The sequence below is a fragment of the Euleptes europaea genome, chromosome 5 (genome assembly GCF_029931775.1).
Source record: "Euleptes europaea isolate rEulEur1 chromosome 5, rEulEur1.hap1, whole genome shotgun sequence".
Classification (NCBI taxonomy): domain Eukaryota; kingdom Metazoa; phylum Chordata; class Lepidosauria; order Squamata; family Sphaerodactylidae; genus Euleptes; species Euleptes europaea.
Window position 1 is genome coordinate 47,582,314 of NC_079316.1, and position 27,720 is coordinate 47,610,033.

The 27,720-nt window shown below is 41.8% G+C and overlaps 1 protein-coding gene across 1 annotated transcript; it reads right to left on the reverse strand.

The window, feature by feature from the left end:
- Nucleotides 1-4,391: 4,391 nt before the first annotated feature.
- UBE2G2 (ubiquitin conjugating enzyme E2 G2) lies at nt 4,392-27,293 on the reverse strand. The gene is made up of 6 exons (XM_056849472.1): nt 27,222-27,293; nt 21,843-21,878; nt 21,709-21,754; nt 9,422-9,540; nt 4,945-5,085; nt 4,392-4,621 (listed from the first exon to the last, which is right to left on the reverse strand). The coding sequence occupies exons 1-6, from the start codon at nt 27,262-27,264 to the stop codon at nt 4,509-4,511; spliced, it is 498 nt and encodes a 165-aa protein (XP_056705450.1). The 5' UTR covers nt 27,265-27,293; the 3' UTR covers nt 4,392-4,508.
- Between the last annotated feature and the right edge of the window lie 427 nt (nt 27,294-27,720).

The window sequence follows — 27,720 nt, forward strand, 5'->3', positions numbered from 1 at the left end:
GACAGACACATTCTACTTGGCAGCTCAGTTTCATGTCCTTGGGCATTATGCTGGGCCAGCAAGGAATAGTACAAATTGCCACAATTCAGTCAAGCTCTTCCTTGGTTACTAAAAGGACCAGAGGAATTCATGGGGCCGTTTACGAGAGGCAAGAGCACAGGTGTAAGTTCTTGGACCCTGGAGATCAAAGGACACAAAAGAAGGTAGAAGAGCTGGCGACTTTAAACCCAATGTGGTTTATGTACACAATTTTGAATAATGTGCATACAATACTAACATGACCTGTTGGCTTGTCTTCTTTTAAATTTCTGGCAGGGTTTCTTCCTATCCTGGTACCCAAATTGGAACAGTGGAAAAATCAGCTAAGCAGCAACTGATTCAGTATTCTATTTGGCCAGCACAAGGGTAAAAGTTGTAAAATACAGCTGCAGGCAAATTCCAAAAAATTGGGCAGATTCACACCACTTCAAGAAATGAGACTTTTGAAAATAAAATAGGCTTGTATCAGGAACATTTGCACATGAACCTATTTGAAGACATTATAGCAACTTTGGATAGTTTGCGGATTATAAATCCTTCCACCAAAAGATTTTACAATTGAAAATACATTCATACACAGAAAGAACATGATGTTCCACCATACAGTTTAGACTCTGATTGCCAGAAAACATAATGGTTTCCAAACCTCCTTAAAATTAGCTTTATGTTGTCTCTGTTCCCACAATGCAAAATTTCCACGTTCTTAAGACATGGATCAACTGAGAAAGCTAGGTTTTTTTCTTCTTAAGTTCAGCTGAACCAGCTGCAGTCAATACAGTGGCTCAAGTCCCAGAAGGATATTCCTTATCTGTAAGTAAAGGTACCATGATTATCCATGGTAGCAATAACTATTCTTTTTAAAATGCTTTATACGAGTCCTCGGATCTGAACTTAGCTGGAACATTTCCTGTATTGAGCAGTCTCAAACATGCCACTTGTTCATTATCTATACAGTATCAAAATGAGGACTCTCAAAGATGTGAGTGGGGAATTTCTTGTCTTTATCCCATCTTGGCAGATGTGGTATCAGTTGTAAGTTTCCTTTCCCTCCTTTTTACTGTACCCCACAGAATGGAAAGCATTGCCTGAGAAGATCCGGTGTATTTCCACTTCAGGTGCCAGGTACTGGAATTTCTGCACCTAGCAACACAACTTAGGTACATGGAACAATATGTAAACCATCAGCACCTCTTGTAATTCACTTTCGGAGATGCAGCTTCCAGCACTATTGCAGTGGCATTTATAGCAGAAACAGGCAATACATCTGTTTGCAATGCATTTCCCTTCTAAGGGGAACTTCATAAGCAAAACTGAAAGCTTTACAAACAGGTGTAAATTGCAGTACATGTAGGAACTTTAAAGCTGTCGTGCCAACTTGATTGTTGGGCGCACATATTTCTCTCATCACGCTGATAATCGTAAACTCAGAACTGGGCCAAACAAAAGAAGCCAGTAAGGATACAAGATCAGCCCTGCCCTCAAGCTTCAACTTTTATGTGGTTCCAACACCTTTAATATAGCAGTTAGTTCTTTCAAAGCAGCATTGGAGGGGGAAAAACCATGATTAATTTATGTCTTTCATTTGCCTGTGTGTGTGTGTGTGTGTGTGTGTGTCCTAACACAGCCCTTTCTGCCAGGGGAGAGGCATTTGTTTGCATCCTTTACAACTGCTGAAACTACAAAGCCTAAAGCAAACAATCTAAACAGAAAGAAGGCGAAACAACAGATTAAAAAGTTGCTTGCATGTATATTACAGTAACACTTGTTCCTTGTCAAGTGCCAGGATTATTTTAACAAGTTTTACAGAAATGTTCTCTTAAAGAAGAGGGAAACCAAGAAGATCAGTGGGTTGGAGAAACTTCCCTATGAGGAAAGACTGAAGTCTGTGACTATTCAGTTTAGAAAAGAGACGACTAAGAGGAGAAATGACAGAGGTTTATAAAATGATGCATGGGGTGGAGAGAGAACTTTTCTCCCTCTCCCAAAATACTAGATCTCACAGGCAGCCAATTAAGCTGATGGGCAGTAGATTCAGGACAGACAAAAGGAAATACTTCTTTACACAGAGAGTGCTGAAATGTGAAATTCGCTGTCAGCAGATGTAATGACGGCCACAGGAACAGGCAGCTTTAAGGATTAGATTCATGAAGGATAGTTCTATCAGAGGCTACTAGCCATGGTGACTAAGGGGAACCCCTACATTTAGAGGCAGTCCACCTCTGAATATGAATGCCAGGAGGCATTCAGAGGAAGGCCTCAGCCTCTGTTCTCTGTTGTTGGCCCTCCAAAGGAACTGGTTGGCCACTGTGGGAAACAAGATGCTGGACTAGATGGACCACTGGAGATCAAGGCATTAGAACAAGAAGTAAGCACATAACCATAAGATACCAAAATGTCAGGGAAGCAGTAAATAATGGACTGATAATGTTGGAACATTGTGCTTCAAATGTAAATATTGCTGACATTTTTACTAAATGTTTGCCTGCTGAAAAGTTTGTACAGTTCAGAAGTGCACTTTCAATAAAACAAAACAAAATAAAATATGCCTTTTATTTAAGAAAACCATGTTTTGTTTTTAAATACTGTGAATGCTCAGCTAGAGCAGGAGAGCTTTCCTGTAGATCTCTTCCTTTTTGAATGCTGTCATCATGTTGCATTCTTCAAGCTACACTGAATCCATTAAAACAAACATCTACCATTTACAAAAGAGAAGCAACATTTGTAGATGCTGTTTAGAACAATTTTCAACGGCCAGCTCTCCTACTTTACCACACAATTCTGCTCACCGGGAATAAGGATGTGGCCCACTGTTATTCAACATTGCATATTTGTAATATAAGCTAGGGTCTACAACTTTTAACAAAAGATTTTTAGTAATCTAAATCCTCTATAAATCTGACACTCAAATTCAAGTATGAACAGCATAAAAAGTAACCCCAATCCATTTCTGTGTTAATGGTATTTCTTGCAAGGTAACTACTTAGCCTCCTGAAGTAATGTAGACACATGTCTTTGATAAAACACAGATGCTAATAACTTCCTAAACATCTGACCATGAAACACATGTTGAGGGATGGCTCCTTAAGTATGTTGTCCTACCAACAAAGAGGGACAGAGTATTTTTGTGGTAGGTATTTTCTTCCAATTGCTGCTAACAAGAAGGCTTAAATCGAAGTGTTTCCATGGGCAGAATTTCCACCTCCAGAGCACAGCTTTCTCCCCTCTCCCACCACAGCCCAAAATGCCCCCCAAATTGGTACCAGGGAGGCAAGAAAGCCACACTCCTTGGGTAGAAATACTCCCACCTGCAGAAATGCTCCAGAGATGGAAGCCGCAATCTCCCACTCCAATGCTGAAGAGGATGTGACAGTAAATTATATTAACAAACACCAACTCCTGCTAATCCAGGCAATATTTATACCTGCAAACCAAGAGTTATGATCTTCCCATTTCGTCTCAATAACACCAGATGTCCGATTCCTTACATTATTAGGGATGGAAAGAACTGAATAACAACTTGGGAAAGATTGCTGTAGCTTATTATGTCCAGCATCTATTCAGATAGGGGAGGCTGTCTCAGGCATCCAAGATATTTTCGGAATGAATACTCATATGACATCAAGCCTACTGAAGTCATAACAAGTTCAACAAGTGTCTCAATACAAACCTGAGCATGCTTGCAGGCTTTCAAAAACAGCTGTATGAAGGGGTATCCCATGGGCAGATAAAATGCTACACCAATTACACTGATCACTCCTTCTGTGGTTCACCTTCATAAGACACTGTCATTCAGTTGCTCACAAAATAATCTTGCCTAAGAACTCTCCTGCATTCATATTTAACTTCCTCAAGGAAGCAGACACTAAGTTCTCCATTTATCTTAAGTTATGTGAATTTATCTAAGAAAGATATCCTTAAAGGGTAGCTCTGTTTCCAGCAAACCAATTCCAGTAGTGTTTAAGATTCATTTTTTTCCTGCTGCTCTTGGTGCTTGTAATTTCAGTCCCGCTACCAGAAAGTGCACAGTATTGCATTGTTATCTGCACTAAAATAGGGAAGGAAAATAATATGAGTGTAACTAGAGAGACATATAATATGTAAGATTCCCAAGCCTTCCTTAATGCAATGTGACTACAGCACTATGTAGCTTTTACCATACAACTAAATTCATTTGTATTCCATCTTCTTACTTATCATGCAGTCCTAATACAGAGTTACTCCAATCTAAACGTATTGATTTCAATAGGCTTAGATTGAAGTAACAACATAAAACTGCACAGTTCAATATTTCTTTTTCAAAGAGAATAATGAGGGGAAGAGGAAGGTGTGTGTGTGTGTGGGGATTTAAGAAACTCAGTTCACAATTTTGCAAGATTTGCTTTTGGTACCAACGGGCAGTGCTGCCATTTGTCAATCTGAGAAGAGTTCAAAATGCTACGATTGTCAATTGTCCCAGTCTTCTTATCTCTTTAAAGCCCAAGTGACTTCTGAACAATTAGCTTGGCTATTTTGTTAAACTGCTCTCTGTCTTCCCGCCACATTTTCGAGGCATCCACATTGGCTCCACTCTCGTCATTTGGTTCTGAAATGGGGGGAAAGAAAGGCTAAATCAGGCAGATCTCATACCTTCAAATGATATCTACATCAGTGCAAAAATAACTAAGAGTCTCGTGGCATCAAATTTATTGTTGTGTGTTATACTCATATACACACACATGCAAGCATGCACACAAATACACACACAGAGGCACAAACAGAAGGTGTCTAGTGGGGGGTGGAGAAGAGGAGACATTCCAAAAAGCATGAATGAGCAGCACTGTACTGTTGCACTAGAGAAGGATGGTAAACTGTTACTGTTACAACAGTTTTTCTAGCTGAGGCTCTGCAAACAAATCTGCTCCATACCTGCCAGCATGCTGACCACTGACAAGAGGATCTTCTCTACACTCTGGACAGGGCTCCATCGTTCAGCGCTGCTCTCATAGCCCATGGGATCATCTCCAGGTGCGTGAAGAATAGAGATGCAAACTCTGCCATCTGGATAAACTGGAAAGAGGAACACATACATTACATTACAAGTGATGTACCAGGTTCTTTATATACTCTTCATAGCTGAAGATGAAGGTTCCTGCCATACCTGCAATGAAGTCTCTCTAGCCCAGGGTCCCCAACATTTCTGAGTTTGTGGGCACCTTTAAAATTCAGACACAGCCACAAAATGGCTGCCAAAGGAGTCAGAGCCAGCCACAAAATGGCTGCCATAGCTTTCTTTCAGTCACACAGTGAAGACCCTTGTGCAGTGATGGCAGCTGCTGCCAAAGCAATGTTGTTAAAAATCTGCAAACTGAATCATATCTGCAATGGCCAATGAGAAGCCTTGCTGGGCAAAAGCCCCACCTGGCCCCACCCACTTTCTAAAAACATTTGGCATGTACCAAGGTGCACATGGGCTCCCCGTGGGGACCCCTGCTCTAGCCTATCACACTGCTAAAAGGTGGAGAACTTAGATCGCAACAGAATATTCAAGCTTTAAAACCATTCTGTTCATAGCCAAAAGATGAAGCAACAAACAAATATGGAAATCAGTAACAGTAAAGGAAACAAATAAGGAAAAAGTAACAGTAATTGCTAAAATATATGAAAGATATCAGGCTTAGAGAAAGCCTACCTTCAAGAAAACTGTTAATGAATATGATGATGGAGAAAAATGGGTCCAGAGATCTGGGCCACAGCAAACTGTGCTGGGTACCCTAAAGGTTGGGTGAACTAAAATTAAATTAAACAATGAAATATATTCATTACAAAGCAAATGCATATATTACAAACAAGCCCTTATGGCAACAGGATTGATAATCTACATCCACATGCCAAACACATTTTGGCTCCCAGGCATTCTTCATTGGTCTAGTAAAATATATTATGCACACATAAATAATCACAAGAAAGAGTGTTCCCATTCTTAGTTGATACTGATATGCATACTTTGTATGTAATGCCAGCCCATTCCAGAAAGAATTAAACTGCATTCCTTGGATGGGTGCTTTTACAATTCAAAACATATTTTAGTAACATTCTGTTAGCATAGTCCACTTGGAATACATCTCACCATACATACCCAGGCTGATATAAAACTGTTCTGTTTATAATTGTTTATGAGTGCAAAATATGTTTTACTAGACCACTGAAGAAGGCCTGGCAACTAAAACACGTTTGGCATGTGGGTTTAGATTATCAACCCTGTATCTGTTGCCATAAGGGCTTGTTTTTAATATATGCATTTGTTTTGTAATAAATGTATTTCATTGTTTAATTTAATTTTAGTTCACCCAACCTTTTGGGTACCCACCTTTGTTTGTTAGGCTGGGTCTTGTTCCCCCCGTTCGGTCCACAGCAAAGTGTTTCAACAAATTATGGACTGAAAGCATTTGAAAAAAAAGCTTCTAATGTAAAAACACAGCTTAGACCCAGCATGGACAGCACAGTGCTAAAAGAACAAACTTCCTTGTTGGCTCTCACCTGGTGCCACCTGCAGAGCCCCTCAAAATAATAAATCCCTGAAAGCAGCATGGGAGCAAAATGTGATTCTGCAGAGGGGGCTTGGCAAAAATTGCCCCACTGCAAAAGAGCCTCCTGGCACTAGAAAATACAGTTAGAATTAAAGCCTCTATGACAGCAACAGCATATATCCGTGATAGTTCTAGAAAACAAGCACCATTCAATAGTGAGATCCCAAGTGGAACATTTCATTAGATATCAATAATGAAACATCCATTTCTTACATGTCATAATCCAAAACACAAGATGGTACAATTCAAACAAGGGCATCTTTGTAAAAAAAGCACATACACATACACACACACAGAATGCTTGTACACAAACAAGCAGTGAGAGAAGGTTTATCTTTCCTGAAGACATTAACAACTGAAAAATATATGGTCTTGAATAAGGAGGTATTTTTGTTCCTACCCAAGAGACTCTCTGAAAATCAGAGTAAAGATTACCAGATGTAGAGAGATTTTTGAGAATGCACAAATATCACAAAACTACAGTAGTAATACGAGGTCTATAACAAAGCCTGGACTCCATTCATGTGTTTGGAAAGTTGAGGCAGGGGGAAGACATGAAAGGGACAATAACAGCCCCTGAATCACTCTCAACAGGAATAAGGGGATGACTTCGTGAATTTCATCCAATTTCTCCCCACTGTAGCCCCCATACCTGGGAGCTTTCTGTCCATCAGTTTCCTGAGACCCCCAACAATGTCTGTTTGAGGGCTACTGATAGCTGCAGTGAGAAGGGGAATGTGGAGAAAGATCCGCTATATCGTGCCTTCTGCTTGTGCAGTCACAGGATACAACCCAATATTTTTGAAGAGTGCATGCTATTATTGTTTCATATTCCCCAAAGAAGGTCTTTCCACCAAGGCAGACTCTTCAGAGGAAGGCAATGGCAAACTGTTTCTCACTTGCCTTGAAAGCCCTTTGCTGGGGTCACCGAAAGTCGGCTGCAACTTGAAGGCACTTTACACATACAAAAGTCTTTATAGCCAAACATACAACACATTTTTGTGTGAACTGTTTTGCACAGAAGATTTATAGAGCCGTAAGACTTTGTTCAGTAAATCTTCTGTGCACCTTTCATCATGAATCAGGGTGTGATGTCTTCATGCTGGAAATAAAAATGGTAATGCTGTTCTAACCTGTTACTGTGTAAAAGGTTTTGCTCACTTATTTCTTCCAGCATGGTGCAGTGGTTAGTGTCTGATTGGGTTTGAATCTCCACTCTGCCATGGCAGCTTGCTGAGTGACACTGGGCCAATCACATAGTCTCACCCTAATATGCCTCACAGGGTTGTTGTGAGTATAAAACGGAGGAGAAGAGAACGATGTAAGCTACTTTGGGTCCTCATTGGGAATAAAGGCAAAGTATAAAATTAAGTAAATAATTTTTTTCCCCAGTACTATTTTATCATCCATCCAGCTACCCTCCATCCAAATACAGCACTTTAAAACAGGTTGCTGAAAGCTGCCAGGCACATTTTCCAGTTTCCCCTTCAGCTAACATCGGTTGCAAGTTTGCAACACGTTGAGTGCTATATATGGGCTGTTGCATTTATACCAGCTTCACAGCCCTAGGGTAGGGATCGGTTGCTGATGTAACTAAGGGAAAGAAAGGCAACATACTGATGGATCAGTATTACTCCTCTGAAGGATGAAGCGAAATGGAGCAAATAGAACTGGATCTTGCAAAATCACAAAGCAACATAGTTTACAAGCTTAGGAACAGGACGTGGAAAAAAAATTACTACCATACTATTCCTTCGCAAGTTGCAACTTCAACATACCTATCAGCCCACAATGCTCACAAAGGAAAAGAAGTCTTTGCTTCCATAACAGATTCAGAATTCTACAACTTTCTCTCAAAAACAATGAAAATTATTCAGATGCTACCCGGATGTTTTAATCAGAATGGTGCAAAGTGAGGACAAAAAGACAGACAAAAATAGAGCTGCTGGCAAATTAAATGGGTGAATCTAGGTGGAACAATACCAGAAGCAAAAGGAGGGTTTCGGAAGCAACACCAATTCCATATTTTACCAGGATTTCAATCAAGTTATCGGCAACCTTAAATCAGAACGAAGAGTTCCAAACCTCCCAGAGTTTGTTGCGAAGGACATGTGAAGCTACATCTAGAACTGATGAACTGCCAAATGCAACTGAGCATAGGTCAAGTTACAGAGCAAATATATTTCGTTCTTTTGCTTGAAACAGCAGAAAAGAGTAGTTCCACACAAATTGGCCACAAGCCAACATCCCCCATAAGGATGGACTACAAGCCATTAGAAACACCATTCCTGACAACCTCACAGCAGTTCTTGCCACTGAACTCTGGAGGTTTGTTCTCACCCACAACTACTGCAAGTTTGGTGATGACTTTATACCTTCAAATCAATGGCACAGCCATGAGCACCCGCATGGCTTCACAGTATGCCAACATTTTCATGGCGGATCTAGAGCAGCGTTTTTTGAACTCCTACCCATTGGCACCTCTCCTTTATTTGAGATTCATGGATGACATTTCCTTTGTCTGGATTCACGGCAAGGAAGCCCTCAAAAGATTTCACCAGGCTTTCAACAACTTCCGACTCACCATCAATCTAACCATGAATTACTCTGAACAAGAAATAAACTTCCTGGACATCACAGTACAGATACATAAGGGACACACAAGCACCACATTATGTTAGAAACCAACAGATGGACAAACCTATATACATGCCTCCAGCTACCATCCCAACCATATTAAACAGTTCATTATCTATAGACAATGGAATTCTTCATCCATATGATCAGACGTGGTGTTACCTATTTGAAGAACTTACTGTTGGGGTGAAACATCTCACATGTGAACCTCATCTTTGGAGGACTTAAAGGATAGTCAAGAGGAAAACTCAGAATAGCAGGGAAAACACCATATTCAAAACAAGTGTCTTCTGGACCCCTGTAAATAAATGAAAAATTATACAGTTTAAAATCAGCTCCAACATATTAGTTACTAAAAACGAAATCATGAAAATAGTACTGGATTGCAGGATACTGCTGTTAAATGCACTTTAAATCTATGTTGCCTATTGAAATGCAGTTTTAGATATAAGCAATTGTGGCACATAATTGTTCTATGAAGAAGATTAAACTGAAAAACTAAGTTATTTGGGGTAGTTAATCACTCTTTCATAATCAATGAGAGGATCAGAATAGTTAATAAAATCTCCTAGCTATAATACAATGGGTTGTATCCTATGAGCTGTAAGTGGAAGGTGTTCAGAGTGGCAGAACTCTCTCTTCCTTCTCCTTACCCAGCAGCCCACTAAAACCCTTGAAAAAGGAGATGATGGGTGCCAAGGTAACTTCATAGATAAGGGGCATTGGGGGGGGGTCTGAAGAAAGAAGAGAGAGTCGAGTGAAATCTTGCCCACCTCCTCCCTTCTGTGTATGCACGAAGAGCAATGGAAGAAGTTTTCCACTGGTGCAAGAGAGAGGGAAGATTTTGCCCAATTCTACCTCCTCAGTGCAGACCACCATGGCTCACGGTATTTTGCCCATGAGGATCCCCAACTTTTGGGAGGTAAATTTTGCCCAGTGAAGATCCCGCTTTGAGCCAAGAGGAAAGACAGACTAAAAATATTCTAACGAACAAATAAGTGGTAGGGGTGTGTGGGAAAGCTCCACCTACTCTGAGCACATTTCACTTGTGGTTCATAGGATACAACTCAAGAAAGTCAATTTCAGATACTATCAATACCAGTTTGGCTAAGTTTAAGTGTTTGGAGCAGTCAAAAAAGACTCACCCCCTCTTTCTTCTACATCTCTATCCAAGGGAAGGCATCACAGAGGAATCTAAAAAGTGCAATGTAACTTATAAATAAAACTAGTTGAGGAATTGTCAACAAAATGCCTCCACTGGTTTACACAGTGATGTGATTCCAGGCAATGGCTGTGACCCCATGTTCTGCCATAGTCTAATGGTGACCAGCCGTGCTTTTCATACAGCATGAACCTGTTATTTTGTTCTCCCAATCACTGGGAAGAAACCCATTTACTTTCCTCAGATGCATCATTAACTGACCATTCATTTTTATTGGCCTACTCTAGTACAGATATTGGGGACACTAGACATGTTGATAATAAGCTACTGGTACTGTTAGTTACATATGCAACTATGGACTTTGCTTTGCATGTATAGTCAACTCCTATAGTCAGCAGTGACACCCAGAAACCAAAGCTGAAACGAGAAAGATCTATTGTCCCCAAGCATGACACATTTTACAGCTGTAGCTATCACCACTGTTTTTTTCTACTGAAGCCACATTACTCTTTTTGTACATACTTTAACCACTGTTCAATTCTTCAATGCATTTAGGGTCATAATTGACGTAAGAAGGGTACCCAAAACAGTTTTTCCTTAACCGTAGCCACTTCCCCTCCAAAAAGCAGGTGCAAATTTTGTAACCTGTTTTGTATTTACACCATTTTTGGTTTGCTTCAGGGTTATTTCTATTCTTTAAGTGATTCCCTCCCTTCGTAGGGCTTTTACGCTAGCAAGACTAAATGCTTTCCCGTTGGAGGTCTTATTTGGGAGATTTAATAATACCCCCTTGGAAAGGAGAATTTGCAGTTGCGGCATGAATCAGATAGATTCTATTCATCATATTTTATTGGAGTGTGAAATGTTAGTTGATTTACGCACCAAACTTTTAATGCCGTTAATTGTAAACAGGAACTCTTCTCCTCATTCCCTTTTTAGATTCCTAATGAATGGTTACGATCCAGAAATTACAGAAACAGTAGCCATGTTTTTGAAGTACACCTCAATGATTAAGACCAAATCAAAAATACAATAGCTGATATCATCATTTGTCTATTTTAGATACCTGTTTTATATGTATTCCAAATTCATTTTATTTTGGCATACTCCATTTTATCTATGTCTATTGATATTTTATTATCTGATTAACCATGGAATGTCCTGAATGACTCGCTATGCCAATAAAGGTTTTGAATTTGAATGTACAACTTATTCTGGGCTTCATCTAAATGTATCTATAAACTGCACATTGGGAGCTTTCCCATAATGCCCTGCAGCATCACCCCACCCTGCCCCCTTTGAATAACCAGTAGACCTCACTACTCTAATTTTTTGGTCAGTTTAACACTTTTAAGATTTTTTCCTCAGTAAGTATATATAGTCTCCTAAAACAAAGGGTCAACTATTCTATCAAAGACACCCTCTTGTCTGTGCTTGAAATAAAAAGAAGAGACCAAGATTTCCCTGAAACAACATTAAAGCCTCTACAAGCTAAAAGAGTTGCAACGGGGACAGCCATTAGGAAAACCCATCTCACCCCTCAAAAATCTCTTTCTAGTGATTTCAGGGGCTAGAGCAGGGGGACTGTTCTTCCCATCCAGTTTCCCTCAACTGACACTCAGCTGCTCTTATCATTCCATCCCTTCTGGGGTATATTTAGCCCTCATTATGCTGTTTCCTTAGGAGGGTTAAAGAAATAGTTCTACCGCCACACATACTTAAACTTATGCATCTGGAACCAAAGACTTGTTTGGCCAGAATTCTTCTTCTTCTTCTCTCTCTCTCTTAAACCTGAAACCTAGGAGGCAGTTCACACAAGTAATCTGGCCGCTTATTCATTTCCCTTGCAAAACTGTGCCACAAAGTAATGAACATGGCTGCTGAAGATTCTTATATGGCCAGGTTCACAATGAGGTTTCTCCTCATATTTTCTATGACAAACTGGCCTTATAAACTTGTATAAAGTATAATCAGCCTAAATGGCTCCATCTCTATCTGACTAGCTAAAATCTACCCCCCTCCTATTGCAAGCTGCCTACTTATTGAAGGCTTTCCTGCTAATCCAAGCCATCTTCCAAAAATGTTGGCAAACTGATTGAACAAAGGCCCATTCATAATACAAGTAATTTTTTTTGCCTTGGTTGACTTAATTTTGGCAATAGGAAACATGCCTTCTACTATTGTTAATACCATTTACTATTTTATGAGTTAGCATTTAAATTTTTTTAATGCCCTGTAAATTATTTTTAAAAATATCGACATGGCTTTCCTCATCTCCACATTACTATGAAACAGGGGGACCACACAATGAAAAGCAGTGGTCTGCTCACACGCATGAATCAGCCCTTTTCATTTCCTCCCTCCCTATCGCCTACATTCATAGTCCACTTTCCATTTCCCATGCCCTGCATCCGATGCTTCTCTCTTCTCTCCCCAACAATTCCAGTAAACACTAGATTGACTTTGTTCAGTGCTGGTAGCTTCCTCACATTATACAGAGAGATGCTACTCATGCTAGTAACAGGTACTAAGCAGTTAAATCCATATATACTGAAAAATTCAGTCTTGTTTAAAAAAGAAATCTCAAGAAATGAAGACTTTATGTGCTTGCATCCATCTACTCAACCCTAAAACAAGAAGCTGAAGAGGGAGAGAGAAAGGGAGAAATCAAAGCCTGCACGTTAAATCACTAAGAAGGTCACAACACTGCTTAATTAGGAGGGTGTGTTTGCTCAATTATACTCAATCTGTCTTCAAGGCATGTTCCAGATTTTAGTGCCTGCACGTCAAAAGATCTAGCCGGCAGGTGCTGATCTCTTCGCTTTGAAGATGTGGTTACACAGTATGGACAGAGGTGTCAGGGGCTGCCACTGAAGAGGCACTACATAAACCAAAGTTTATGAGAAAACTCCACTAATGGCCCTTTGGGAACATGCACAAGGTAGAAGTTAACGCAAGTAATAAAAGCAATTGCAGTCCTCAGGGTGTACAATTAGGATGTATAGGTTGGGCAGGCTTATTAACTGGCTTGAACTGAAGCATATAAAGTTTATATAAAGCTGTATGTGGATGTGAACACACACACACACCTTGGAAAGCACCAACCATAATTTCTACAAACTAAATTATGAACAGGCAAAACTTCCAAGTACGTGCACACAGCTTCCCCCCCCCCCCCCACAAACTGTATCGATCAGTTGTTTCTGTATAGCTGGAGAAATGAGAGAAGTGAGCCAAAACAACAATAATGTAGGTCTGAATTTCAGAACTGCAGATACAGTGCAGATGTTAGGGAAAACCAAGTTCTCTATTTATATATTTCAGAAAGGGTTTACGTAATCTTTCTCCAAGGGTAAAATGGTCTTGGCTCCTGAACTTTAAACTACTGCAGGATTTCAGAATTTCATAACATGGCGAAGAAGAGAAAATACATTGGCAAGCTGCGCTATACGAGAGGGCCGTGGCATCTCTCTCCAGACTTAGCACCTTCCCATATTCCATTTTCAAGTAGCAATGCTCATAAATGATGGGCTTTGGGGGTAGGGAGAGTTGAGCTTCCTTTGCTTGCAATATCCATTTTCTCTCAGGAGAAAATGCTCCCATACTGATGAGTCATCCATAATAAAACAAGAAATATTTCAAGTATGGGGTGCTTTGTGTCTGTGTAGTTGGCGTACAAGCAGCTAATTATGGGACACAACATCATGATAAAGGAGCTAGAGTTCCCAGGCAACGGTGCAGGAACACACCCGTGCAAGCATTTGCAATCCAAGTCAGAAGAAATGGGCAAGCCAGGGAGCTGCCCCAGCCCAGCCAAAATGACAAGCCAAGCCTCCATGACAGCAAAGTATCTCTTCTGTCAGTATATATCTTCCCTGTTGGGCACAAGGGTGAGGGAGTGACTTAGCTGCATGCAAGGCTTGGCTTCCCCTGTATACAAACAACAGTTCACAGATGGCAATGTGATATGCAGGATAGAGCTTGAACATTTAACAAAAAATTGGCCTATCTCAGGGGTCTGCAAACTGCTGCTCCCGAGCCGCATGTGGCTCTTTGGCCTGTTGTGCGGCTCTCCGAACTTGGTTCGGAGCCCCTGCTCTCGCGCCCGCTCACGCCGGCAGCCGGGCTGCGGAACTGGTGCGCCTGAGAGAGCGAACGAGCGCGAGAGAGCAGGCAAGCGGGTGCGCTGTCTCTCCCCCCCCTCGCCATGGACTGAATGGCCAGGTCCCCCTTTCCCTTGCCCTCAATGGTTGGGAGGCTAAAGACTCCCCTCCCCTCTAGCCGCGCGATTGCTGGGCGGGCGGCTCGGCCTATCAGCTGTTGGGCGGGGCGGGCTTCCTTTGGTAGACCTGGCCTCCGGCTGAGTCCCATCGGGAGGCCATGTCTACCCACTGGCTTTCTTGGCGGTAGACCTGGACTTCGAGGAGGGGGGAAAGTCCCCCTTCAGAGGCCAGGTCTACCAATTGGCTTCTATGGGCCTCCGGAGGCCAGGTCTACTGCCAAGAAAGCCAATGGGTAGACCTGGCCTCCCAATGGGACTCAGCCAGAGGCCAGGTCTACCAATAGGCTTTTATGGCGGTAGACCAGGCCTCCAGACGGGGAGGGGGAAAATGGCAGGGACTTACAATTTAATTTTTATCAATAAATAAGATCACTATTAAGTATGATATCAAGTTTTATTCAGTGTATCTATAGTTTAATTAAGACTTAAAACTTTAAAGTTTAGTAAGTTAATAAACAGTGTACCTACCTATATAGTTTAAGTTTAAGAAATTTGGCTCTCAAAAGAAATCTCAATCGTCGTACTGTTGATATTTGGCTCTTTTGACTAATGAGTTTGCCGACCCCTGGCCTATCTGAATGATTAAGTGTTAACAATTTGTAATCAAATTACAATGTGAGCACATTTCTAGTTGCAAACTCTGCTTAATGCCTCTACTACTCCATTCTACACAAACTCATCTTTCCTCTTTTCCCAGCCCACGTGTGAATATTGCTCTCTAGGTGTACAACCATTTCCCTCTTGCCATGTGGGGGGGATGTCACCTCCCTTCTTTCAAGACCCACTTCAACAAGCCTCACTTTCACACTTCTACTGTTACCCAATTCCCTCCTTAGAATCATAGAGTTGGAAAGTACCACCAGGGTCATCTAGTCCAACCCACTGCACAATGCAGGAAATTCACAACTACCTCCCCCCACACACCCAGTGACCCCTACTCCATGCCCAGATGGCCTGCACTTTTACTTCATTCTCCTCTTAAATCTCATTTCTCTTCCCATCCTATGCCAAATTCTTAACCTAATATCTAAAAAGTTTGGACAGGATCTAATATTATATTTATACCTCATGTTTTCCCAAAGAACTCAAAGTTACTAACATGTTCTCATTTTGTCCAAATCCTATCAGTTTGACAGACTTGCCCAAGGCCATCTAGTGAACTGTATGGCTGACCAAGGACTTGGCCCTTAACTTTCAAATCCTGAAGGCTCTCTCTAACTGCTTTCTATGTTCTGTACAATACTTTGCAATATATTAGCGCGAAGCATAACATTGCATTGCTAAGAATGCTGAAGGGAGGTTGAGGAGGAGGAAGAGTTAGTTTTTATATGTCAATTTTCTCTACCTTTCAAGGAGAATCAAACCAGCTTACGATCTCCTTCCCTTCCTCTCCCCACAACAAATACCTTGTGAGGTAGGTGACGCTGAGAGAGTTCAAAGAGAACTGTTACTAGCCCAAGGTCACCCATTAGACTTCATGTGCAGGAAACCAACCCGGTTCACCAGATTAGAGTCCTCCACTCAACCTCTACACCACGCTGGCTTGAGTGAAAACAAGGTATTATTTATTACTAGAAAAAGAATCTATTATGAAGTTTAGGCATCTGTATGACATCTCATTAAATACTATATCAACAGCTTTAAGTTAATATGGTTACATTTTGTTCCAGTTATCATGCAAGGACCTCAAAGCATTTTACAAAGTTTTTGGAGGTTACGCAAGACCAAGACTCAGGTTTAAGTAGTGCTTTAATAGTTATTCCCAAACAAAAGTTACAGGCAGTTCTGATAAATGCTATATTTAGAATTCTGAGACTGACACAATTAGCCTTCTGTTTGGGGCAACTGTAAAAGTATATCAAATAATTCTCCTATTTAGAATGGTAACGGTTTGGCTAGAAGCAAGAATTAAATTCTCATTTAAAATATAACTGCATGTTTATCTGCTTCCACATGGTTTTAGATTAATGGCAGGACCTGTGTCCTTAAACTTGACTATTTCTCACAGCTTCACTCGGCCCCTTTAAGAGTGCCCATTTGTGGACAGATACCTTTATAACAGCACAGTAGCTGCTCACCCATTCCCTAGCACACAGGGTCTCCACTGTTCTTTGAACAAACTATTGTGCTATTATTATTAAGAATAAAAATGAGAAAACTCTACCCACTGACAGAAAGCACTAAGCTTTCTCTTTTGTTTTTGCTAATCCAAACATGGCTTTATGGCTGGGATACTATTCCTACAAGCCAGCTATGCTGAAACATTTCAAATTTCTAGTTTCTAAGTGGCCATGTAAAGGTATTTGCCAGAACTAACTGTGCGTGTGTAAAGTGCCGTCAAGTAGCAGCCAACTTATGGCGACCCCTTTTGGGGTTTTCATGCCAAGAGACTAACAGAGGTGGTTTGCCAGTGCCTTCCTCTGCACAGCAACCCTGGACTTCCTTGGTGGTCTCCCATCCAAATACTAACCAGGGCTGACCCTGCTTAGCTTCTGAGATCTGACGAGAGAACTATCTAGCTTCAGATTAAATAGCATCGAGCTAGTAACATAACATTCCAACCCAAAGTTCTCTAAGTAGGAAACTTATTGTTTCTATCATAAAATCCGGGCACATTTGTGTCTATTATGGCCAACACATAATGTGGAACCCTGTGGTCTTTTCTTGAAAATAACATCTGCATTAGCTTTTGCAAACAGCTGGATGTGTGCTGTTGAGAATATTTACCAGGAATTGTTAGCTTTTGATCCAGGAAACAATCATCACTAGACTAGTTAATTAAAAAAGAGCAGCTACTCACATCTGAGATAACCGAAGTTACTTTTAGCCTTCTCTGGGTCATGATAACAAGCAGACACACTAATGTTGTAAAAAAACATGTTAACACTGTAAAGGCTATACCAGTTAACAAAAGGGGGTTAATCCCCCAAGTGATCAAGAAATCCAGATTTCTGTTACTGGAAATATTACACAAAGAATCTTTCATCTAGAACACCATGAAAGCATTTTTGGACAAAATGTTTGCACCTCTTTAACAAGGCATTCCCAGCTACCCCCAAAGTCAACAGCACCTAAGCTGCATTTCTTAATGTAAAACATTTAAACTGCTACTGAATTTCCAGAATATAGGTGGGTTGACATCAGTGGGGGAAGTGGGGCATCCTCCACAGCCACTCCTTGATATACCTGCCTCTATACCACAATGTATGTTCACAACCCAGCTATAGCTTACAAAGAAAGGGATAAGGCCCAAAGCCCATTTCTGATCCAAATGCTATTCCCCTTAAATATTATATTCAGTTTTTACTCTCAAATCTTAAGCAGATTGCAAATTATGAGCAGTACCCACCCACAAAAAAAGTTAACCTACTGAGAATTCTATTGACAACTACGGTTTGTGCGCAGGGAAAGGAATAATGTTGCCTAGGCAACCGTACAATGCTCTGCACCATGCTTCATAACTGGCTGTCCACAAGAGCTAACATTATTCGTTCAGCTGCATGACTCCACTTGCAGAGGGGAAAGCGACCGTGAGACGGTCATCAAGAAGAGGTGCCTGTCGCCAAAGACTGCTGCAGTCTCCTCTCAAGCCTCAGTGGAAAAAACAGCAGCTCCATCCAAGTGACCAGGCGCTCTGCAAGGCAGGAGACACAGGGGCACAGCTAGAGTGAAAGCACCATTATTTATATGATGCCACAGGGCAAAACAGACGCAGTTGTTTTTGTGAACTACCAAATGCTTATGTAATGCTGTCAGAAATAAGGAATCAGGACTCATCCGGGCAGTTTTTCAGGATACCAAGGGTTAAACGATCATGTTCTGAGTGTGCACCAAAAGCAGCTATGACCTGTTGTCTAGTGTGATGAAAGCTGCAAACCGCACACACGCAAAAGAAGCATATGAGTTTGAAATACATCTCATTACATCTTAATTAAAATTGGAGATAATAAAATATTGATAATTTGAACAAGAGAAATTCATGTTACAACAGAATTATTTGTCAGTTTTGCAGCATCTCTAGTTGTAACTACTTAAACAAGTCACTATATCCAAATGTTTTAAAACTACAATTTCCAAGAGACCACTGAAAGTTCATTTGACTCAATTTCTTCTTCCATGTAGAGAATGACACTGAGTAAGTGCTCCCTTTATTATGGATTGTACTCTTTAAAACTTCAAAGCAGTCTGTCACTCCTCCAGTTCTTAATACATAAATATCCTTTCTTGACAATTAGGTAAAAACCAGGTTAGACTACACTGCCCAAAATCACTTTAACACAGTACTCAAGATTGAAGAATAACTTGGTACATTTCAGAAGTTAGAGGTGGTTTTGTTTCAGCTGCATGTAAAGGCAAAAATATTTTGCCAGATTACACAAGCGTAATTTTACACATATCTTTAAACATAAGCAAACGCACAGGATAACTTTAAATTCCATCAGCAATGTACAATTACAGAAAATAGAAGGGTAGACAAGCTTTATGTGAGCAACTGCTAAAAGAACAAACACAGGAGGTCAGTTAATTCTATAATAATTGTTTTTAAGCACACATGAACTGTTTCTTCTGTTTTCAAAAAAGCAGCTGCAACCCACCCTCGGCCCCAATCTCATCAATGCACAAAGAAGGGGAATTCCAAGATGAAATAAACACACATTAAAAAAGTAATATAGCTAAACTAAAATATAATTACTTCTCTAGACAGCTTTTTGAATCACTGGCTTAAATTTGTACTTATTTTTAAAAGCAGCCTTCAGGCTAACCAAGTTCTAACAATGAATATTTTGGTATAATTTTAGTGGGCTAAATTGTTCTGGTAACAAATACCGTTTCAACCATTTCAAACACTATCACTTTTGAAGTTAATAAAGTAGAGTATTCCAACAAGGAGAAAAATGGTTAGCCTCAGATACTGCTTTAAATGCATTTGCCCAACCTACTACCCACACATATGGGGACACAAGTCTTTTCACATTTTGGAAATAATTACTACTCTATGGATAGTCTTGGCTTCCACAGGTATCGAAACTCGCAATTATGTTCATTAATTTGCACTATAAGACAGTATCATCAAAAGCTTTAAAAACCTTACTTTAAAAACGATGCATACAGGTTAATAAGTGAAGTTTTCATTCATACGGAACATGTATTTTACGAATGTGAGCAAATGAGCTAAAGATGAACACGACCATCCTGCACATTGACTTGCATTGGAGTGCCATTGAAATCAATGCCACTTATTCCCCAATCTTTGCCCCCAAACAGAATTAGCCTGATTGGAAATGTTTCATATTATGGTGCTCAAATAATTTTTATACTAATCATGCCCATGAACAGTTACCACGTTTCAGTGTTCTACTCTTCATATCTCTGCTAGTTTTAATAATCTTTGCCGTATATAAACTCCATGCATTATCGGCTACATCTAAACAAAAGCAATGTTTTCAGAAAAGTGATCAAAGTATTATGATTATAATTTCAATCAATATAGCTTCCAAACCAAATCATTATTACTATAACATGTAGTTAACAAAAGCAGAACAGAACAATTTGCAGTGGTGACAAGTAAGCAATCGAGGATGTGTGGTTTTATAAATTAAAAACATGCCAATTTTCAGTCAGCTAATCAGTCCAATTACATCTAAACTACAATGGCAAGGGAAATGTTGAGGTGCAAATAACCCTGTCCTTAGAAAGAGAAGCTTAAAGTGCTTTCCCCATGGGTATACAAATGTTAAGAAGACAGGATGCAATATTAAAGAAGAAGAGTTGGTTTTTATATGCCGACTCTCTACTACTTAAGGGAGACTCAAACCGGCTTACAATCACCTTCCCTTCCCCACAACAGACACCCTGTGAGGTAAGTGAGGCTGGGAGAGCTCTAAGAGAGCTGTGACTAGCCCAAGGTCACCCAGCTGGCTTCATTTGTAGGAGTGGGAAAACCAACCCGGTTCATCAGATTAGCATCCGCCGCTCATGTGGAGGAGTGGGGAATCAAACCCGGTTCTCCAGGTTAGAGTCCACTGCTCCACACCACCGTTCTTAACCACTACCCAGATACTTTTAAAAGCTTTGATGCGGTTTGCTTTTTCTTACTTTGTTACTGCAGCAGTCTATGCTGGATGTTAGCAGGACACTGCACACTAGAATGCATTCAAAGAATTCTCCATTGTATCTACGAGTGTCACAGAACTGGCAATGAACTTTTAACAGTTACCATGCTGTTTCAGCATGTATATTTTATTATTCAATGGTTTTCAAGAGCCTCAATTCTCTAAGAGGCTTTACATATCAGACTACCAAATGACTCAGATAGTACGCTCTACACAAGGAATACCGGACTTTGAGGTAGCTATTTGTTTCCAGGCAGAATTCAGAGTGCTGGTTATTCCCTTTTAAACCCTAAAAGATTGGGGCTGGGGTACCTGAATGTCCGCCTCCTCTCACATTATCTAGATCACAAGCTGTGATCTTCATCTCACACCCGGCTCTCTGTGCCCCACCCACAGAGATGAGGTGGGTGGCAGCTACAGACTGGGCTTTCATGGTGGTGGCGTATGGCCTCTGGAATGTAATATTTGAAGCTCGCTAGGTACCTACCCTGCTAGCATTTAGGTGCCAGGCTAGAATATTTGTTTACCCAGGATTTTAAGGGAAGCATGAATCCTTATTTTCAGTTGACTGTTTTTTTTTTGTATTTTATGCCCTGTACCCTGCCTATTTGATATTTGAATGACTTGTTCTTAAATTATTTTACACTGCTTTATTGGTTAGTGGTTTTATGACTACTTAGATTTTATACAGCTGGTAGAACTAGTGTAACTGTGCTGTTTTACTGCATTTGATTTACTTTTTATCATTAACTACCTCAAGCAGGTCTCTGGAAAGGCAGCGTACAAATCTTCTAAAAACAAAACATCTCCAGTTTCACACAGGATTATTCTTCTGCAATGTCCATGAGCATATACCCTTCTACCTTTAGCCATTCTTTAAACACACTATACAGTAAAAGATTAACTCACATTATCAAAGCTTCCCATTCAAAGAAATTCTCTTCATTCATAGGCCCTGTTAAAAGATGGAAATGTATAATTGTATTTAAAAGGCTTTTGCACTTAAAATATATAGCTATGAAAGAATAAATAAGATTCCTTACCAGCTACTATTCCCTCTGGTGGATTCAAGGTCAGTTCTAAAATTAAGAATAAATACTATTTTTAGCACAAAGCATTTACAATTTGCTAAGAGAGTCTTCACTGCCATGGTAATTTGTTTTATTGAAAAAAACGTAGATACATTTCTGATATGCAACTGAGAAGCGTTACATATGTGTATCTACGAGGAAAAGGTAGAAAAAAAGTAAATGGCTTTAATACAAAACAACAATCCTCAGCTTAGCAGATGAAAATACATACTGTAAAAAATAAAGGAAACTTGTAGTTAACAAGTGTCCGCCCTAACCAATTTCTAGATCTTTAGCTGTTTGCTACAACAAAAACCTCACGGGGCAAGCAAAGACAGGAGGGATAGAAAGATTGGAGAAATGAACATCAGTAAAAAGAAAAGTTTTTGCTCTCTCTAGTGGAGAAGATGCAAATGCCAGCATCAAATGATTTAATGAACTGTGTCTTGTCAGCATTTTTTGAGCTACAGAAGGGTACACAGCTAAGTTTGTAGAGCATAGGTTTTACATGAATGAAGTCCTAGCTTCAATCCCCTGCACTCCAGTTAAATGTTCCCAAGCAGAGGGTTAGGACAGGCTACTGCCATTCACTGCTTGCAGTACTCCATAAGTATAAGACAGGTGTATATGTACTATTTACATTAGCCCACATACTGACACCACACACTATATTAACAGTGTTTCTTTCTAATTCAGTTCAGGGCTTACATACAATCCTTTTTAGGAGCAACCACCTAACAGCACTAAATGATGGTTTTATTACCTGTGGATATTTTAAAATATATTATGTTACCATGAGATTACCTTTGACATCTAGGATCTATAATTTATTATCTGCATTGTGATGTAATTTAATTTTGAACTGACAGTGCGATCCTAGGAAGAGTTACTCCAGTCTAAGCACAGGATTGTACTGAGAGAACAACTGAACAAATCTTGAAACCATTGTTTTTTACGGACTATTTCTATTGAGAATTTCTAAAAAAAATCCTAACAGCATTACAAGGAATTGGGGCACATTTCAAATTTCAGCATCACAACCTTACTAAGAACCTGACCTGAAGCATTAATATGGCTGGAGGCATGTCCAGCGCAGGCTTTGGTGCTGGGGTGCTTTCAAACACTGACTAGTTTTTGGCACCATCTGCCTTAACATTTCAAGCTCACATGCTGGCAGTGGAACATCAAATAACTACATGCATTGAAAACAAATAATTTATAAACCAGTATCCTTCAGAAGACCCCCACAGCAAAAATCCTCACTACAGGCCAGTGTATATCTTCACTGAAATCAAGAGGCAAAGCTTTTCCTGCACCACTTCAGATTGCAGATGGGAAACTGCGTGTTGTGTTACGTGCTGCCAAGTCACTTCCGACTTATGGCGACCCTAATTAATGACATCCAAAATGTCCTATCGTTAACAGCTTTGTTCAGGTCTCACAAACTGAGGGTCATGGTTTTCATCCATGTTGGCTCTTTTCCTGCTGCCTCCAACTTTTCCTAGCATTATCGGCCTTTCCAGTAACTCTTGTCTTCTCATAATGTGACCAAAGTACGATAGTTTAGTTATTTTAGCTTCTAGGGACAGTTCAGGCTTGATTTGATCTAGAACCCTATAGCAAGATGTCTGACGAATGCATCACTTCAGTGCAGCTGGAAGCTGGTAGATATGGGGGTGAGATGTATCCAAAAAGGCAAGTAAATCGTAAGGAAGCTTGCTGCCTACCTAACCTCTGTACCCTCCCAAGTAATGCTGGTTTGGAAGGCAGAGATCTTGAAGGACATTATTCCCCCCCCCCCCTTCAGTGAGGCTAAGCTGACTCTTGCTGACTCAGTTAAAAGCCTTCGGGTTATATTGGACCCAACGTTATTGCTGGAGAAGCAAATTAATGCAGTTACCCCTCCAAAAAAGACTTTCTGGCAACTCAGCCTAGTTCAAAAAATAGCCCCTGACCTTGAGAAAGTTGATCTGGCCCACCTGGATTCATGCCACAGAGACATCAAGACTAGGTTACTGTAATTCACTATACATTGGTCTCCCTGCAAAATCAATTTGGAAACTCCAGTTGGTGGAGAATGTTGCAGCTCTGCTATTATAGGGAGCTAGATGGAGATTCATATTACTCCCATTCCATAGACCAGGGGTAGGGAACCTTTTTCCTGCCAAGGGCCATTTGCACATTTATAACATCATTCGGGGGCCATACCAGGTGTAGATCTCCCGGTGGGGGGGAGAGGCTAGCGTTGCCAGGTCTCCGGCCACTACCTGGAGGTTGGCAACCCCAGGGGAGGCCACGCAAAGAAGGCCTGGAAGGCGCCCCGCTTCCCCCCAGGCAGGAGGGCAGCCAGCGGTGGGCCCAAGCAAACAAGGTGCCAGGGGGGCGCAGCCCGCAGTCGATCAGCAAGGGAGGAAGGAAGGAAAACAGAGAAAGAAGAAAAGGGAGAAAGAAATGGAAAGGGGGAGAAAGAAAAGCCTTTCCCCTCCACACACACACATACACATATATATATGCCGGCCCCATGCGACCTGGCCCCAGGCTCCTTGCCCTCTCACCCCCAGAGTCCACAAAAGGCCCCCCGAAGCCTGATCAGCTCCTGCGCACATGTCTGCCGCCGGGAGCTGCGGGCCTCTTTCCCCCCCCCTCCCTCTTGCTGCTCAACAGCCGACAGGCAGCAAGAGGGGCTTACAGTGTGCCCCGGCGTTCCTGCACGCTGCGGCTATAGAGGGCAGCCCTGGGGGAAGCGTCCCTCCCCCTCCTCTCGGCGACCAACAGCCGTCAGTCGGTAAGAGGAGGTCCAAAGGCTGCTGCAGTGCCCCTGCAAGCCGTGGCCCCAGGAACACCCTCAGGGAAGGCTGCCCTGTGCTGCGCCTCTGTGGCGGGGCCCTAGAGCTCCCGAGGGCCACAAAAAATGTCCTCGGGGGCCGCATATGGCCCCCGGGCCTGAGGTTCCCCATCCCTGCCATAGACATTCCATTGGCTGCCCATCAGTTACCAGGCTCAATTTAAAGTACTGGCTATCCCATACAAATTCCTTCATGGTCTTGGACCCTCATATCTGCACAACTGTATCTCCCCCTATGCTCTGCCACAACAGCTTCGCTCATCTGAGCAGGGCCTTCTGCTGATACCAACCTGCAAACGGGCAAATTCAATAACTGCCCGTACACGAGGAGGTCTGGAAAACTTCCATTGTCCTGGTTTTCCGCAAGCTATGCAAAACTGAATTATTCATGGGAGCTTTTCTACACAAGTAGTAGGGTAGCACTGTACAAAAGGCTGCACAAAGTTACTTGGATGAATCATTGGGGACTGTGGCCTGCACTACTATCTAGCTTGCTGAAGGTTGAATCCTATTGTGTAATTTTGCATCATTTAGCATCATTTAATGTGTCATGTGAATGCTTTGCTTCAGTTCTGTTTTTAGACTGGTTAATTCTACAACCCAAATCCTATTTCATTGTTTATTGAATGTCCCATCTTGTTGATTGTATTGACTCACTCTGTGTAATCCGCCTTGAGTCCCAGTGGGAAAGGTGGATTATAAATAACGCAAACAAATAAATAGCACCACAAACCGAATACAGAAACAAATCACTAGCCAATGAAGTGTCTTATTGCGATGAAATGACTGCAAAACTGATATAATATGCTCACTTCACCTGACCCCTGAAAGTAATAAAGCTGCAGCATTCTGTACCAACTGGAGATTCTGACTTCTCTTCAAGATCAGTCCTATCAAAATATTGTTACAATAGCCTCGCCTCCAAGTTACTGGGGCACAGAACCGTATTAGAGGTGACCTGGTAACTTCCATACTAAATAAAGATATCAGAAGGCATTTTTCACATTTGAATTAACTCACCCCTCTTACAATAGTCAAGTAAAAACCCCATACTCATGACTGAATCAGCCATAGATGTGGTGATGGCTGCCAACTTGGAAGGCTTTAAGAGGGGAGTGGACATGTTCATGGAGGAGAGGGGTAGTCATGACTATTAGTTAACATGGATACGAGTCATGATGCATCCCTATTCTCTCCAGGATCAGAGGAGCATGCCTACTATATTATGTGCTGTGAAACACAGGCAGGATGGTGCTGCTGCACTTGTCTTGTTTGTGGGCTTCCTAGAGGCACCTGGGTGGCCACTATGTGAACAGACTGCTGGACTTGATGGGCCTTGGTCTGATCCAGCATGACTTTTCTTATCTTCTTACGGTCCCCATCAAAGGCAGAAAGCAAGCTACTCTGTAGGACCTACGTGATAATCTAGAACGAAGGAGGCAGAGGTTCAAATCTCCACTCTGACACGAAGCTTCACTAGGAGACCTCAGACTGGTCATCATCACAGCCTACCATACCCCACAGAGTTGTTGCAAGAATAAAATGCAGGGGGGGGGGAAGACAAACACGCTACTCTACAAATATTGCGGAAGGCTTTCACGGTCAGAGTTCATTTGTTCTTGTAGGTTATCCGGGCTGTGTGACCATGGTCTTGGTATTTTCTTTCCTGACGTTTCGCCAGCAGCTGTGGAAGGCATCTTCAGAGACACTGTCCTTCAGTGTTACTCCTCTGAAGATGCCTGCCACAGCTGCTGGTGAAACGTCAGGAAAGAAAACACCAAGACCACGGTCACACAGCCCGGATAACCTACAAGAACCAATGCTACTCTATACTTCTCGATATAGAGGTTGAACAATCAGCCTCCTCTTGTTTTTAATAAGCCCAGGAAGGATCTTAATTTTTAAAATCTGGTCTTTACTAGATTGACGCAACCTTAAGGATTTATCACGTAGACCGCTGAGTGAGCAAGGGTGTTTGCTTGCAGACGCCCAATGCGAAATCCCCAGCCTCCTCTTCTAAAGAAAACTGCAGCGCCACTCCATGCAAATGCAAACCAGTTCTCTTCTCCTCCCTCACATAGGCCATTCGTTCATGGAAGGTTTTGGCTTGGATTTGCCACTCTCTAGATGCACATTTCCCCTGATGTGCTAAATCAGTGGATCTTCCATAGTCAGGGGAAGTCTACCTGCTGTCACACCCCCATCCGAATTCTCAAAACTCTGCATGGCGGCTTATTGTTGAGTTTCGAGAATACGGAAAGTGCATCTAAAGAGTGGCAAACCCAAGCCAAACCCTCCCGTGCGTAAATGGCAACAGAGAAAGACGTCCCTGCTGCGCCAACTCCTCCTCAGACCCCCAGGGCCAGAGAGGGGCGAAGGACAGCTAAGGCAAGGGGGCTCCCACGGCGGCCAAGAACAGCCCACGCTACTGAGAAGAAACCGAAAGAGTCCAACGCGACGAAGACCCCCGCCGCCCCCCAAAAGGGCTGCCCGAAGGCGACACTCACGTTTATACTCGGCCATGAGCCGCTTCAGCGCCGTGCCCGCCATGGCCGACCACCTCCCCCGGAAGACCCGACTGAACACGCCGCAGGTTTTGTCACTGAGGACGCGACTCCCCAAGGAGCTGCTTCCGGGTCGGCAGCGACCATAGAGAGGCAAAAAAGCCCATCCTGACCTTGCCGCTCTTGCCTTCTGTGCAACCATAGATGAGGTTGCACGAAGCGACTATCCGATCCGAGCCAGAGGCTAGATGGAAGATGACACGAGCCCCCCCCCCGCCTCTAGCCCCGTTTGAGACAGTGGCAAGCTGAGGCAGACCCCTAGTGGTCGAAAGAGGGAATATCCGGCACCTTGTAGGAATTTTCTGCACATATTGCCACGCATGGGATAACTTATCCAACAGAGCAGTATCAAGAAGACCTCTACTATCCATATTGTCAGAGCTCAATACTACTGTGGCTTTGGTTCTTGTAGGTTATCCGGGCTGTGTGACCGTGGTCTTGG